Source organism: Trichosurus vulpecula, chromosome 7 (assembly GCF_011100635.1).
Source record: "Trichosurus vulpecula isolate mTriVul1 chromosome 7, mTriVul1.pri, whole genome shotgun sequence".
In the NCBI taxonomy this organism is placed as follows: domain Eukaryota; kingdom Metazoa; phylum Chordata; class Mammalia; order Diprotodontia; family Phalangeridae; genus Trichosurus; species Trichosurus vulpecula.
Window position 1 is genome coordinate 265,671,379 of NC_050579.1, and position 15,623 is coordinate 265,687,001.

Genomic DNA, 15,623 nt, shown 5'->3' on the forward strand with positions numbered 1-15,623 from the left:
CAGTAGCTTCTAAAATCCTGCCTTACACAGGATGCCTTACTGAATTGAAGGCAGCAGTTAGAATGTGTCTAAAGACACAGCTGATACACATACATATGCACACATACTCATTCACTGTCACTATCACTCTTATTATGGAAATGTTTTTTCTCTATTTATTCATTTATTGGGGGGGGTTCACTTAATGGTATTTTTTTCCAATAACATGTAAAGATAGTTTGTAAGATTTTGAGTTCCAAATTTTTCTCCCTTCATCCCTTACCTCCTCCCTCTGGAAGACAGCAAACAATCTGATATGGATTATGCATGTACAGTCATTTTAATATATTTCCACATTTGTCATGTTGTGGAAGAAGAATCAAAACAAAAGGGAAAAACACCAAGAAAAAAAGAATTTTTTTTAAAAAAGGGAAAATAGTATGCTTTGATCTGCTTTGGCTTCATGATGCTTTCTCTGGATGTGGATAGCATTTTCCATCATAAGTCTTTTAGAATTGTCTCAGATTATTGCATTGCTGAAAAAAGCTAAGTCTATCATAGATGATCATCACACAGTTTTGCTGTTACTGTGTACAATGTTCTTCTGGTTCTGCTCACTTCACTCAGCATCAGTTCATATAAGTATTTCCAGGTTTTTCTGAAGTCCTCTTGTTCATCATTTCTTATACCACAATAGTATTCCATTACATTCATATACCACAACTTGTCTAGCCACTCCCCAATTGATGGGCACCCCCTTAATTTCCAAGTTTTGGCCACCACAAAAAGAGCTGCTATAAATATTTTTGTACATGTGGGTCCTTTTCTTTTTTTGTGATCTCTTTAGTATACAGATCTAGTATTGGTATTGTTGGATCACAGGGTATGCACAGCTTTACAGCCCTTTGGGCATTGTTCCAAACTGCTCTCCAGAATGGTTGGATCAGTTCACAACTCCACCAACAAGGCATTAGTGTTCCAGTTTTCCCACAACTTCTCCAACATTTATCATTTTCCTTTTTTGTCATATTACCAATTTGATAGATGTGAGGTTGTTTTAATTTGCATTTTTCTAATCAAAAGTGATTTAGAGGATTTTTCATATGGCTATAGATAGCTTAAATATCTTCATCTGAAAACTGCCTATTCATACCCTTTGACCATTTTGGGGAATGCATTCTTATAAATATGATTCCTTTCTCTATCTACTTTAGAAATGAGGCCTTTATCAGAAACACTGTCTGTGAAAATTGTTTCCCAAATTTCTGCTTTCCTTCTAATCTTGGTTGCATTGGCTTTCTCTGTGCAGAAACTTCTTAATTTAATTTAATTAATCAAAATTATCCATTTGGCACTTCATAATGTTCTCTCTGTCTTGTTTGGTCACAAATTCTTCCCTTCTCTACAGATCTGACAAGTAAACTATTCCTTGTTCTCCTAATTTGCTTATGGTATCACCCTTTAAAATCATGTATGCATTTCAATCTTACCTTGATATAGGGTGTGAGATGTTGGTCTATGTCTAGTTTCTTCATTTTATTTTCTAGTTTTTCCCAGCAGTTTTTGTCAAATACTGAGTTCTTATCCTAGAAGCTGGAGTTTTGGATTTATCAAACAGTGAAGGATTTTTTTTTCCATTTGGCCAATGCTATTTTTTAATGAATTGTTTTCTGAAATGATTGAAGTCAATTTCTGTGCTTCCTTTTCCAAGCTGTTGACTCTTTTATCATAATTCTCCTGCATAACTCCCATTTTTTTCAAAACTTTTCTTCCACCTCTCTTATTTGATTTTGAAAATCCTTTTTGAGCTCTTCCAAGAGGACTTTGGGGCTTGACACTAATTCATATTCCCCTTTGAGGCTTTGCATATAGGCATTTTGACATTGTGGTCATCTTCTGAGTTTGGGTTTTGATCTTCCCTATAGCCCTGCTAGCTTTCTATGGCCAGGGCTCTTTTTGAGTTTTTGCTCATTTTTTAAAGTTGAGCTCTGCTTTGGGGCACAGGGCCTAAGCTTCTTGTGCTGGGGACCAGAAGTCTGGTCAATGGCTTTCTGCACAGCAGCCTCAGTTGCTGGTGGCCCACTGTGCTGGAGTGGCCCAGTCTAATCACACCTCTTGTGTCACAGTTCTGGGGCTGGCAATTCGCCTTCTGTGTTCAGGCTGAGTGCCTCAAAGCTGACCTGTTATGCCGTTAGCCTGCTGAGCCAAGATCAAGGGGCCTTGGTTGCTGATCTGTGCTGTAGCTAAGAGCGTCCCATTGGCTGGCCAGACACCATTTGCACTGGGCTGTGCTCCCCTTTTATTCAAGTGAGATAGACCTTTCCTGAAGTCCTTCTAAGTTATCTGAAGCTGGAAAATTGTTTCACTCCATCTTTTTGTGGGTTCTGTCACTCCAGAATCCATTCAGAAGTTTGATTTAATGTTTTTTTTTTAAGCAAAACTGGGGAGAGCTCAGGAAACTCCTTGGCTCCTCTCTACCATCGTGGCTTGGCCTAAGTGAATGTTTCATCCATTTTTTCAGTCTTTAACATGATGTCATCCTTGTTTTCTTTTCTGGGAAAATCAATACCATTGCCTCCTTAATCATTACCTTTTGCATGGCCCTGTGCTATGCTGTGGAGTAGTCATGAGAAATATAAGGTATGATCTTTATCCTGGGACATGAGGAGAAAGGACCCATGTAGCTCACGAAAGACCATAAGAACACTTAAACATTAATATTACCAAGAAATATAAGTGAATAGGGTACAAATTGAGTACTTTCATGCTAAGTGGATACCTAACACAGGAAGATATCAAAATAGGGTAAATTAGGAAATGCTTGCTTAGAAGAGGAGGAGGGAGAACATAGGTTAGCAAAGAAAGTCCTGGAGAATGTCAGATTTAGGAAAGCAGTGTTTACAAAAGTTCACAGAAAGGAACAAAAAAGTCATGTGTACTGACTAGGAAACAAATGAAAATGGCCAATCTTTTTTTAAAAAATGAAAAAATAGTGAATACAGAAAAATCTGGGAATATTTATATGAAGTGATGCAAGGTAGAGAAGAAGTATCAATTACATATAGCAATTACACAAGTGACCACTATGTAAAAATAATAACAGAAACAACCACCCTAAAAAAGTATAGAATAAAAAGGTGTCATAAAAAGATGTGAAGGAAAACAAGGCATTTTGTTATTTGTAACAATTTCATGTACACATTTTAATAAACTTTAGATTTGAGCTTTTATGAACTTTTTATTTTTCTTATTATTTTAATTGTTTTTCTAATTCCTACTAAATTTATCATTTAAAAGTCTAAAGATTAAGAAAAAAGTATTAGAATAGCTGAATCATAGGTTCAATATGAAAATAACTAAAGATGATTATAAAATCCCTGCAGCCCATGCTCTCTGATTATCCCTCCTGGAATCTCTTGACCTCCTGTCCCAAATTTCTTAACTACCTCACAGAAGTCCCAACTAAAGCAGGGTAATTGTCTATATGGGGAATTCTCCTCATTAGGGTGATGAAGTTGCCTAGAGACTGAAGGCTCCAAGGAACTTAAAAAGGCACAGTGATTGTGTTTCATTTTTACATGATCTCTTCTATATGAAGAGAAAACCAATTTCCAAATTGGACTGGTGCAGACAACACCTCCCTTCACTTGGTTGTTTCTTAAAGTCCAAAGTCAGAGCAACAGATACCATCTCTTCAGCCATATATTAGAAGTGCCCTGCACAGTTCTGAAGGAATCAAGGATTTATTCTCTGCAAAAAGAGATATTCACTTGTGTGTTTATATTTCTCCATCTGTGTGTATATTATATTATTTCAGGGTATGTATATTTACACATACATATATATGGGTAACAATTTGGGTTCATATTTGTGTGTAATTAAGAATGCATGTTAATGTATGCAGGCTATTTGCTGTTTTAAGTGTTTGTGTGTACACTTATGTGTATGTTATATGGGTTTGTATGATTTTGTTATTCATGCTAGAATCTTGCCATATGCATTTATGCTTTTTCTGTATCTTTGAGGTTTTGCATTTATTTGTGCAGATGATTATGTGACTGTTTTATCACATTTGAGATGAGACCAGAGAGGTAATCAAACACTTGAACGACCAGTGGGGTTTCTGTCTCTCTTTCTCCAGGCACCTCCAAATACAAGAGAGCCAGGATATTTTATCTGCTGATCTGAAATAGAAACAGGGAGCTGAATAATATGAGGTTTTCATGGTCCCTTCCTTCCCTAGATGTCTGAAGTTTAAGTCATGAGAAGTAGAAAGGAGACTATGCAAAGTCAAGGCACATCAAAGAGAGGAAAAGAAGTACAGAAAACAAAAGGGAAAATGACAAAGAGATGGAATAAATAGTAGAGGGAAAGATAGAGAATGAAGGCTAAACAGAAGAGAAAGTTAAAAGGATAGATGAGAAAAAGAAAAGAAAATGTAGAAAGAGATAAAGAATCAAAGATAAAATGTTGGAGGACAGAGTCCCTTGACCAGGAAAAGACTTTTTCATAACATGAGGAAGAAGCTGATTCCTGGGTGTGGTTAATGCAAAGTTCCAGAAGTTGAGGGTAAGACATCCCTCCCCTACTACATAGATGGTAAGGCACAAAGTACAGAAAAGTGTGAATGACAAAAGAAGGGCTGAAAAGATCCAATCTCTCACCTTAAAGGGAAGCCAAAAATAAAAGGTCACCTTCTTTTTCTATATACTTTCCCCTGTGTGGAGATGCCAAAGAAAAAGAAGATATAGTCCTTGCCCTTGAATTATTTAGAATTCGTGGTCCAGACCTGTGATTTCATCACTGCAGGGAACTCCTGGTGTGGAAGCTTCCTCTACCTATGCAAATCAAGGTCCTATCCCTAACTTATAGTCATAGAGAGTGATCTAGAGCGCTGAGTGAATTGTCTCTGTTCACACAGTATGTATCACAAATGAGAACTTTAACCTAAGTCTAGTTGGTTTGAGAGGCTACCTCAGCCCTAACCACTGGAACTTTCACCCCGGGATAGTGAGGAGAGTCATGCATTTGAGCCCAGGAAGATTACAGGAACCTCTGCTGACGAGGATCGCCAGACCCAGCTATGCTCCAAATAGCAGCGGGGATTGGAAAGAACCAGCACAGGCTGGGTGAGTGCATAAGCAGTGAGGCAGAAAGCCCTTGGCTGTGCGCACTTACAGGAGGTTGGAGGTTTGGCTTTGGTTCTAAGCTAGAGGAGAGAACTGAAGATTTGGGGCAAGAGGCACCATTTCCCATACTCCAGGGCTAGAGGTATTACAAAAATCAAGTCATCACTACACACACATACAAAAAAAAAATGCACAGGCAAAGGAGAAAGAATCCAAACACAGAGACCTATTATGGGAATAGAGATGACAGGGGTTCATCCTCAGAGGAGGATATTGAAGTAAATTAACCCCCAAACAGCAATGTCAAATGGTCACTTGCCCAAAAAGAATTTATAGAAGATCTTTAAAAAGACTTTAAAAATCAAATGACAGAGATGAAGGAAAAACTAAAAAAATAAATAAATAAAATAAAAATAATCCAAGAAAAACAAGAAAGTTATGAAAGGAAGGTCAACCAATAAGAAAAGCAGATCCAGAATCTCAAGGAGGAAAACGACACCTTGAAAATTAGAATTGGGCAAAGTGAAGCCAGTGAAATTATAAGAGATCAAGAAATAATTAAACAAAACATGAATAATGAAAAAATAGAAGAGAAAGTGAAATATCTTATAAGAAAAACAACAGATTTGGAGAATAGATCAAGAAGAGAAAATATAAAAATAATTGGAGTAACTGAAAGTTATGATCAAAAAAGGAATCTTGATACAATAATACAAGAAATAATTAAAGAAAATTGTCCTGAAGCATCAGAACACGGTAGGGAAGTAGAGATAGAGAAAATCCATCGAACACCACTTAAAAGAGATCCTATGAGGAAAAATCATAGGAATATGGTAGTCAAATTCCAAAACCCCCAGCTCAAGGATAAAATATTAAAAGCATCAAGATTAAAACAATTTAAATATGATGGTGTCACAATTAGAATTACACAAGACCTAGCAGCAGAGACATTAAAGGACCACAGGTCTTGGAGCACAATATGTCAAAGAGCAAAAGACCTGGGGCGTTGGTCAAAAATACTATACCCTTCAAATTTCAGTACTATTTTGAATGAAAAAAAAATGGATATTTGACTAACTCTCAAACTTTCAAGACTATGTTAAAAAGAATCCCCAACTTAATAGAAGATTTGACATGCAAGAACCAAGAGAAACAAAAGGTACATACGAAAGACTGACCATAAGGGATTCATAAGAACAGACTGCTTACTTTTTATATAACAAAATGTAAAATGTATGTCGACATTTTTATTAATAATCGTTGAGCTCATAAGAAAGAGGGGATAAACCTGACTATGATATGGATTTAAAAAGTAAAACCATTTAGAAACAGCTAAAAACAGTAACTATTTTATACAAAAGAGGTGCAAGAAGAAGAAAGCATACAGAGGATTTAGATGGGGGAGGAGGGCTGGTAGTTCTGGTAACCTACTTTCATCGGTAACGGATTTAAGAGGGAAATATGCGTATGTATACACACACACACACACATATACGTATACATATACATATATTTAGAAGAATATAAAAGTCTTCTAAATTTATAAGAAATAAAATGGTAGGGGTATAGTGAGGGGCAAGAGGACAAGGGAGGGATTATAACAAGGGAGGGATTTTTAGAGGGGAGAATGAGGGAATAGGTAAAGGGAGTTCAGATCAATGGGAATGGGAGGATAGGAAAGGGATCCTTGAAGTGGGGGAAGGCAAGAAATAGGAGGGCAGGGTGGTTGGTGGAGGAGGGGGGCTAGGCTAGTAATAGGAAGGCAATGCAGTGGGTAGAAATAAAGTAGAGGAGGCAGGAGGGACAAGAAACAAAAGATATGTACAAATATAAAAAAACAAAGAGCAGGAGTACAGTATGTTTAGGAAAGTATATGTCTATACACGCAGGTATATATGTACAAGTGTATGATATCTGTATGTGTATGTATATATCAAGAAACAAGTAAATTATATTGCAGCCTGGGGGAGGGGGAGGGGAAAAAGAACAAAGTTTAAAAGTGCACAGCAGAGAACAAAAGAAAACACAAGGAAGATGGACAATTCTCAACACAAGGCGTATTATTTATCATACAGGCTTTCTTGAAATGAAAATTCACTGTTACATATTTTGAATCCTCTCCTATGTTGGGCTATGCACATGACATGCTTTTTCTTTCTTTCTTTCTACTTAAGTTTCAATATTTAAGTTTATTATATGTTTTTGTTTCTTCTATTTTATATTTGTGTTCTGGTAAAATAAAAAACTGTAAAAAAAAAAAAAATGCATGACTTTGTCCAGGTGCCTCCTCTCCCTCCCCCACAAAAAAAAATATGCTTTGATGTAGATCCTCCAAAAAGCCTCTTTTAAAACTCAAATAGTATGGAGGGAAGTAAAACTTCAGGGTCAGCATCCACCACCAGCATCATAGCATTCTGAAAACAACGTAGGAATTAGATTCAAGAGACTTGAGTCACAGCCCAGACACTTACTACCTGTGGCAACTGTGGCAAGATACTTCCCTTCTCTGAACCTCAATTCCCTCGTCTGTAAAATGTCTATAATAATATTTTCACTTTTGTCGGGAAATTGCTCCTTAAAGGCTACAGAAATGCTACCTACGAATGAGTCTCAGAGCAGTCTTTCTCACAAAAGGTATCAATGCCCTAAGTTGGTGGAAAATCAGACAAAGAAATGAGAGGTGGGGAGGGGGAAGACTAAGTTCCAACGTTGACTCGAGCATTTCCTAGAGCTGTGCTTTCGGTCCCTGGTTCTAAGTAACCCAGACTCTCCCTTGGCACCCTCTTCTCCACCCAGCCCCTGCGGATCATGTGACCTGATGTCCACCAACACCTCAGGAGTCGTAACAGATTTCATCCTCGTGGGCTTCTCTCACCTGCCGGGTTTCCAAGGTCTCCTCTTCGCCCTGTTCCTCACCATCTATCTGCTCACCGTGGCTGGCAACCTCCTCATCGTGGCCTTAGTCTCGGTCGACGCCAAGCTCCACTCTCCCATGTACTTCTTCCTCCGCATCCTCTCAGCTCTGGAGATCTGCTACACCACAGTCACCGTCCCGCTTGTGCTCCACCACCTCCGCACCGGCAGACGCAGGATCCCGAGAGTCGGCTGCGCCCTCCAGATGTTCTTCTTCCTCCTCTTTGGGGCCACCGAGTGCTGTCTCCTAGCCGCCATGGCTTACGACCGCTACGCAGCCATCTGCGCCCCACTCCGCTACCCGCTCCTGCTGAACCGCCGGGTGTGCCTGCAGCTGGCTGCGGGAGCCTGGACCTGCGGGGCGCTGGTGGGGCTTGGCCACACCTCTTTCATCTTTTCTTTGACCTTCTGTGGGCCCAATGCAATACCTCACTTCTTCTGCGAGATTCAGCCAGTGCTGCAGCTAGTCTGCGGGGACACGTCACTCAACGAGCTGCAGATCATTTTGGCCGCCGCCCTCATCATCCTTTGCCCCTTTGGGCTCATCCTGGTCTCCTACGGTAAGATCCTAGCCACAATTGTACGGATCCCATCTGCTGCAGGCCGCCGCAAGGCCTTCTCCACCTGCTCTTCACATCTACTTGTGGTTTCCCTCTTCTATGGCACAGCCATCTTCATCTACATCCGCCCTAAGGCCAGCTACGACCCCACCACCGACCCACTGTTGTCTCTTTTCTACGCGGTGGTTACTCCTATCCTCAATCCTGTCATCTACAGCCTTCGTAATGCTGACGTCAAGGCAGCCCTCAAGAGGACCCTCAGGAAGATGAGTTCCAGAGATCTAGGGCACCCTTAATCATCGCCCAGCTAACCTAGTGGAGCCTTGAAGGGCAAGAAGAACCAGGGGAAAAAAATGTTACCACCACCAGCAGCATCAGCACCAGCACCACCAGAACACCTAATCTACTGGGTAGACCCAGTCCTTTAACCTTGAGAATTCTTGTATCTCATAAGGAAGACAGTGACTGTGTCCTTGAAGGTGCCTCAGACTGAGGGAAGTGCGATGAAAAGAGAATTAGGATAAACTGGCTACTGAAAAGCACATGTGTCACTAAACAGCAGAACTTATTAGCTGTTGTACGCACTGTTGTAAGGCCATGTTTATTTTAAATTAATTGAGATGTTGTGTTACTAGAGAGAGTAACACATCTCCTAGCCCCCAAAATAATTATTACTGACATTTATGTAATGCTTTATAATTTACAAAAGGCTTTCCTCAACACAACCCAAAGAATCATGGCAGGCTGAAGTTATCATTCCCATTTCACAGATGAGACAAGTGAGAAGGTAAATCACAACTAGTAAGTGATATAACCCAAACTGCAAGTAGAGTGGTCCACTGCATTAAAATATCTCTCCATTTTAGGGATTCTTCCATGCATTTTTAAACTTTGATAACTGTATTTCAGTACAATTGCTTTCCTTTGAAATCCTGTGTATTTCATTATAAGCATTTAAAAACATTGTTCTGAGGAGTTCATGGGCTTCACAAGACTGTCAAAGAGATGCATCACACACACACACACACACACACACACACACACACACACACACACGCAGAGTTAAGAACTCCTGATTTCAGAGTTTAAGACTATAAGAAAAGAGACCTCTATAGAAGAGGTGAACTGAAATCTCAAATGCCTACTTTGTTCTGGGGAGCTGCTGCTATCACCAGTGATCCAAAGACCTCAAGTATTAGTATGAAGTGTTAGAAAGCTAAGACTCGAGAACTAATGGTGGAATGGCCTCTCTCTTACTTAGTACCAACAGAAATCCAAACCTTCTTTGAGGTGCCTCATTTTTGCTATTTTTGTTATTTCTCTGACTAAAGTTTGTTGACCAGCAAAAGAACCTGAGAGAATAAAACAGAACAGAGAAAGCTCAGTGTTCTATATGGTGCTGCAATGCAAGTCAGAAGAAGCCCAATGGCAGAAGGGATAGCATGTTGGAGAACCAAAATAAAGACCTTTGCATTTTCATTCCATATGCCAATGATTCCCAGGACAGTCATGAAAGCTACAGAAAAAAAAAGATACAAAAATAACATTGGGGAGGTAGAAACAGCAAGATTTGGCAAGTAACAGTATATATGGCACAAGTGAGAAAAAGGAGTTAAGGATGACACTGAGATTGCAAACCTGGTTGATGTGAAGTTCAGAAGAGAGATGGGTTTGGAGGAAAAAATTTCTGCTTTGGGCATGCTAATACCTATGGGACATCCAGTTCAAAATGCCAATTAAGCAGTTGGTGAATCACGACTGGAGCTCAACAGAGAGATGAGGGCAATAGATAAAGGAGAGAGAGAGAGAGAGAGAGAGAGAGAGAGAGAGAGAGAGAGAAATCTGAGAGTCAGCAGAATAGACATGATAATTAGGCCAATTTGAGCTGATGAGGTCACCAAATCAGAGAGTAGAGAGAGAGGACAGAACAGGGTGTGGACAAAGCTTTGGGATACATTCACAGTTAGGGAGCATGGCACGAATGATGACCTAGAAAGGAGACTGAGAAGGAGCAGTCAAGCAGGTAGGAGAACCAAGAGGGAGCGATGTTACAAAGACCCAGAGACAAGAATTTATCAGGAGAGGATGGGCAACAATGTCCATTAGATTGTAAGGTCCTTGAGGGCAGGGACTGTATCTTTTCCTATCCTCAGCATGTAGCACAGTGCCTGGCACATGGTAGGTGCTTAATGAGTGTGTATTGATTGATTTATTGAAATGCTACAGAGAGGTCAAGAAACATGAGGATTGAGAAAAGGCCCTTCTTCAGATGTGGCCATAAAGAGTCCACTGGTAGCTTTGGAAAGAGCAGTTGCAGTTGAGTAATAAGGTTGGAAACCAGATTACAAAGAGTCGAGAAGTGACTTCCAAGAGGGAAGGGGAGGCAATGCATGTAAATGAAATTTTCCAGAAGTTTTGATGAGAGACTATAGAAAATGATAACTAGAGGGGATCATAAGTAGGGATTCACAAAGATGTGTTTTAAGAATGAGGGAGACAGGTATATTTGCAGACAGCAAGAAAGGTCCTAGTAGATCTGGACAAATTAAGAGTTAGATAGGGAATGATTGTGAAAGAAATCTGCTGGAGAAAGTGAGAGAGATGGGACCAAAGGCATGTGACCTTGGCAGGGAAAAAACGTTATTTAACTGTCAGAAACTAGAGTAAAGGAAGGAAAAAAGAGAATAATGTCAAGAGATGACTATGAGATGCCAATTGAGACTTTTTGGGAGGGATGTGACCAACGTGAGAATTTGCTTTGCTTAATTACACATTTTTATAGCAGGATATTTGTTTTTATTGCTTTATCAATGGGGATCAGAGAGAGGAAGAAAAGAAAGCAGATATTTGTTTGAAAATAAAGTTTTCTTTTTTAAATAAGGGATTATGAACTCTAAAGAAGAGAGAAGAGGGAGCTCATAGCAAATGTCCTCTAGTTTCTCAGTAAAGTATGAGACAAGGGACTTTCAGGGGTGGATCCAAGATGGCAGCTGGAAAGCAGGGACTTGCGTGAGCTCCCCATCACGACCCTCCAAAAACCTATAAAAATGGCTCTGAACAAATTCTAGAACTGCAGAACCAACAAAATAGCAGAGGGAAGCAGGGATCCAGCCCAGGACAGCCTGGATGGTCAATGGATGAGGTCTGCGCATGGAGTGGAGGGGAGCGGAGCTCAGCGTGGGAGGCAGCAGGACCAGCCAGACCAGGAGCCGGGCAGAACAGGCCCTAGCACCCCAAATCAGTGAGCTGCGGCAGTTACCAGACTTCTCAACCCACAAACACCAAAGACAACAGAGAAGGTTAGTGGGAAAAGCTGCAGGGGACAGAGTTCACAGTTCAGCCACCGACCAAGGGGCAGTGGGGGAGGTGAAGCTACAGAACTACAGCTGCAGTTACTTCCGGCCCCAGGCCCACGTGGTGGGAGGAATTAAGTGGCATATCAGAGCAGGAGTAAAGAGCCTGCTGAAGATTTGTGTCAGGTCCAGGTTGGTGGTTCTTGAAGAAGGAGGTGTGCTGGGGTGGCAGAGCTGGCTATATAGAAATAGGTCTGAAATCAATGGCGTATCCCCTCAAGCTTGGAACAAAGTACTCTTTGCTCTACAAGCAGTCATACCCCGATGAAAAACTCAAGGGTCAAGTAAGTTGGCTAGGAACATGGCCAGGCAGCGAAAACGTACCCAGATTCAGTCTCAGACTATGGAATCTTTCTTTGGTGACAAAGAAGACCAAAACATACGGCCTGAAGAAGTCAACAAAGTGCAAGAGCCTACACCAAAAGCCTCCAAGAAAAACATGGACTGGTCTCAGGCCATGGAAGAGCTCAAAAAGGAGTTGGAAAAGCAAGTTAGAGAAGTAGAGGAAAAATTGGTAAGAGAAATGAGAAGGATGAGAGAAAACCATGAAAAACAAGTCAATGACTTGCTAAAGGAGACCCAAAAAAATACTGAAAAAAAAATTGAAGAAAACAACACTTTAAAAAATAGACTAACTCAAATGGCAAAAGAGCTCCAAAAAGCCAATGAGGAGAAGAATTCCTTGAAAGGCAGAATTAGCCAAATGGAAAAGGAGGTCCAAAAGACCACTGAAGAAAATACTACCTTGAAAATTAGATTGGAGCAAGTGGATGCTAGTGGCTTGATGAGAAATCAAGATATTATAAAACAGAACCAAAGGAATGAAAAAATGGAAGATAATGTCAAATATCTCATTGGAAAAATCACTGACCTAGAAAATAGATCCAGGAGAGATAATTTAAAAATTATTGGACTACCTGAAAGCCATGATCAAAAAAGAGCCTAGATATCATCTTTCAAGAAATTATCAAGGAGAATTGCCCTGATATTCTAGAGCCACAGGACACAATAGAAATTGAAGGAATCCACCCATCGCCTCCTCAAATAGATCCCAAAAAGAAAACTAACTCCTAGGAACATTGTCACCAAATTCCAGAGCTCCCAGGTCAAGGAGAAAATATTACAAGCAGCCAGAAAGAAACAATTTGAATATTGTGGAAAAACAATCAGGATAACACAGGATCTGGCAGCTTCCACATTAAGGGACTGAAGGGCTTGGAATATGATATTCCGGAGGTCAATGGAGCTAGGATTAAAACCAAGAATCACCTACCCAGCAAAACTGAATATCATGCTCCAAGGCAAAATATGGATTTTCAATAAAACAGAGGACTTTCAAGCTTTCTCAGTGACAAGACCAGAGCTGAATAGAAAATTTGACTTTCAAACACAACAGTCAAGAGAAGCATGAAAAGGTAAACAAGAAAGAGAAATCATAAGGGACTTACTAAAGTTGAACTGTTTTGTTTACATTCCTACATGAAAAGATGATGTGTATGATTCATGAGACCTCAATATCATAGTAGCTGAAAAGAATATGCATATATATGTATATATATATGTGTGTGTATACATATATACATATGTGTGTGTCTATGTATGTATATGTGTAGATATATATATACACACACACACACAAAGGGCACAGGGTGAGGTGAATATGAAGGGATGATATCTAAAAAAAAATCAATCTAAGGGATAAGAGAGGAATATATTGAGAGAGGGAGAAGTGGAGAGATAGAATGGGGTAAATTATCTTGCATAAAAGTGGCAAGCAAAAGTGGTTCTGTAGGAAGAGAAGAGGGGGCAGGTGAGGGGGAATGAGTAAATCTTGCTCTCGTTGGATTTGACCTGAGGAGGGAATACTATACACACTCAATTGGGTATCTTACCCCACAGGAAAGAAGGAGAAAGAAGATAAAAAAGAGGGGATGATAGAAGGGAGGGCAGACGTGGGGAGGAGGTAATCAAAAACAAACACTTTCAAAAAGGGACAGGGTCAAAGGAGAAAATTCAGTAAAGGGGGATAGGTTAGGAAGGAGCAAAACATAGTTAATCTTTCACAACATGAGTATTGTGGAAGGGTTTTACATAATGATACGCATGTGGCCTATGTTGAATTGCTTGCCTTCTTAGGGAGGGTGGGTGGGGAGGGAAGAGGGGAGAGAATTTGGAACTCTAAGTTTTAAAAACAGATGTTCAAAAACAACAACAACAAAAAAAAGTTTTTGCATGCAACTAGGAAATAAGATATACGGGCAATGGGGCATAGAAATTTATCTTGCCCTACAAGAGAAGAAGGGAAAGGGGGATGGGAGGGGAGTGGGGTGACAGATGGGAGGGCTGACTGGGGAACAGGGCAACCAGAATATATGCCATCTTGGAGTGGGGGAGGGTAGAAATGTGGAAAAAATTTGTAATTCAAACTTTTGTGAAAAATCAATGCTGAAAACTAAATATATTAAATAATTTTTTAAAAAAAGAGTATGAGACAAAGTCCTCAGCTGAGAGAGTTGGGGAAAGGGTGTTGTGGGAGGCTTGAAGAGAGAAGAGAAGGTTGGGAATAGTTACTGTGGGGATGAGATAGCAAATTAATGAGGGATTAAAAAGACTGCCTTGTTTCAGTGAAAGCCCAGTGGAGATTAGATAACCAAAAAAAAATTGTAGTGGACCTAAATATAGTGTGACTTCCTCCAGCTCCATTCATCATGTGATAAGTAGGAGCAAAAGAGGTAGATGTCCTTCTGACAAAGCTCTGTGGTCTATAATCTCAAGTTAATTGAAGATCTTATCAAATTGATCACCAAAGGTCCCCGTGATCCCCTGTCAACTGCCTGCTAGACTTTATTTGGATAGTCCATCATCAAATCAAAGTCATGATGACTAAAACCATACTCAGTATATCTTTCCCAGCCGATCACCTTCCCCTCCACTCCCCACCCCCACAAAAACAATATTATTCTCTCCCCTAAATTTCTTAGCATTCTTCTAATCAACCAGGTTCAAAACCTCAACTTCTTCTTTAGACCTTCCCCCTGTTTTGTCCCTTATATTCAATCAGCCACCAAGTTTTGTGCTTTAATTAGTTCCTGCCTTACCATTCTACTGTCACTTTATACCTATAATTGGTGTAACTCCTATAATAATATAATGCCAAATAATATAATAATATAAAATGCCTATAATAATATAAATATGTTAAAAAAGAGAATTAAAAATATACAGTCTCAAAGTTAGAAGAACCTAAGACCTACTATGACCCAGTCCATACCTATAATGTACTCAATAATATAACAGCCATAATAATAACTAATATTTATATAATGCTTTAAGATTTACAAAGCACTTTGCAGATATGAGCTCATTTTAACCTCACAGTCCCTGGAAGTAGGTGCTATTACTGCCCTCATTTTACCTATAAGGAAACTGAGGCTGAGCAGTTAAGTGATTTGACCAGGGTCACTTAGCTCATAAGCGTCTGAGCCTGGATTTGAGCTCAGGTCTTCCTAACTCTATCCAGTGCACCACCTAGCTACCTCCCCAATAAGTGTTTACCCATCTTTTGTTTAAAGATCACTAGCTAGATGGCACAGTGGATAGAGCACTGAGCCTGAAGTCAGGAAGACTAATCTTACTAGTTTCAAATCTGAACTCAGTTACTAGTAAGTATATAACCCTGAGTAAGTCAC

General features: G+C 39.9%; 1 protein-coding gene across 1 annotated transcript; it reads left to right on the plus strand.

Moving 5' to 3' along the window:
* The first annotated feature begins 7,926 nt into the window (after nt 1–7,926).
* On the plus strand, nt 7,927–8,877 carry LOC118857977 (olfactory receptor 10C1). The gene has a single exon (XM_036768424.1). The coding sequence runs from the start codon at nt 7,927–7,929 to the stop codon at nt 8,875–8,877; it is 951 nt and encodes a 316-aa protein (XP_036624319.1).
* Nucleotides 8,878–15,623: the final 6,746 nt, after the last annotated feature.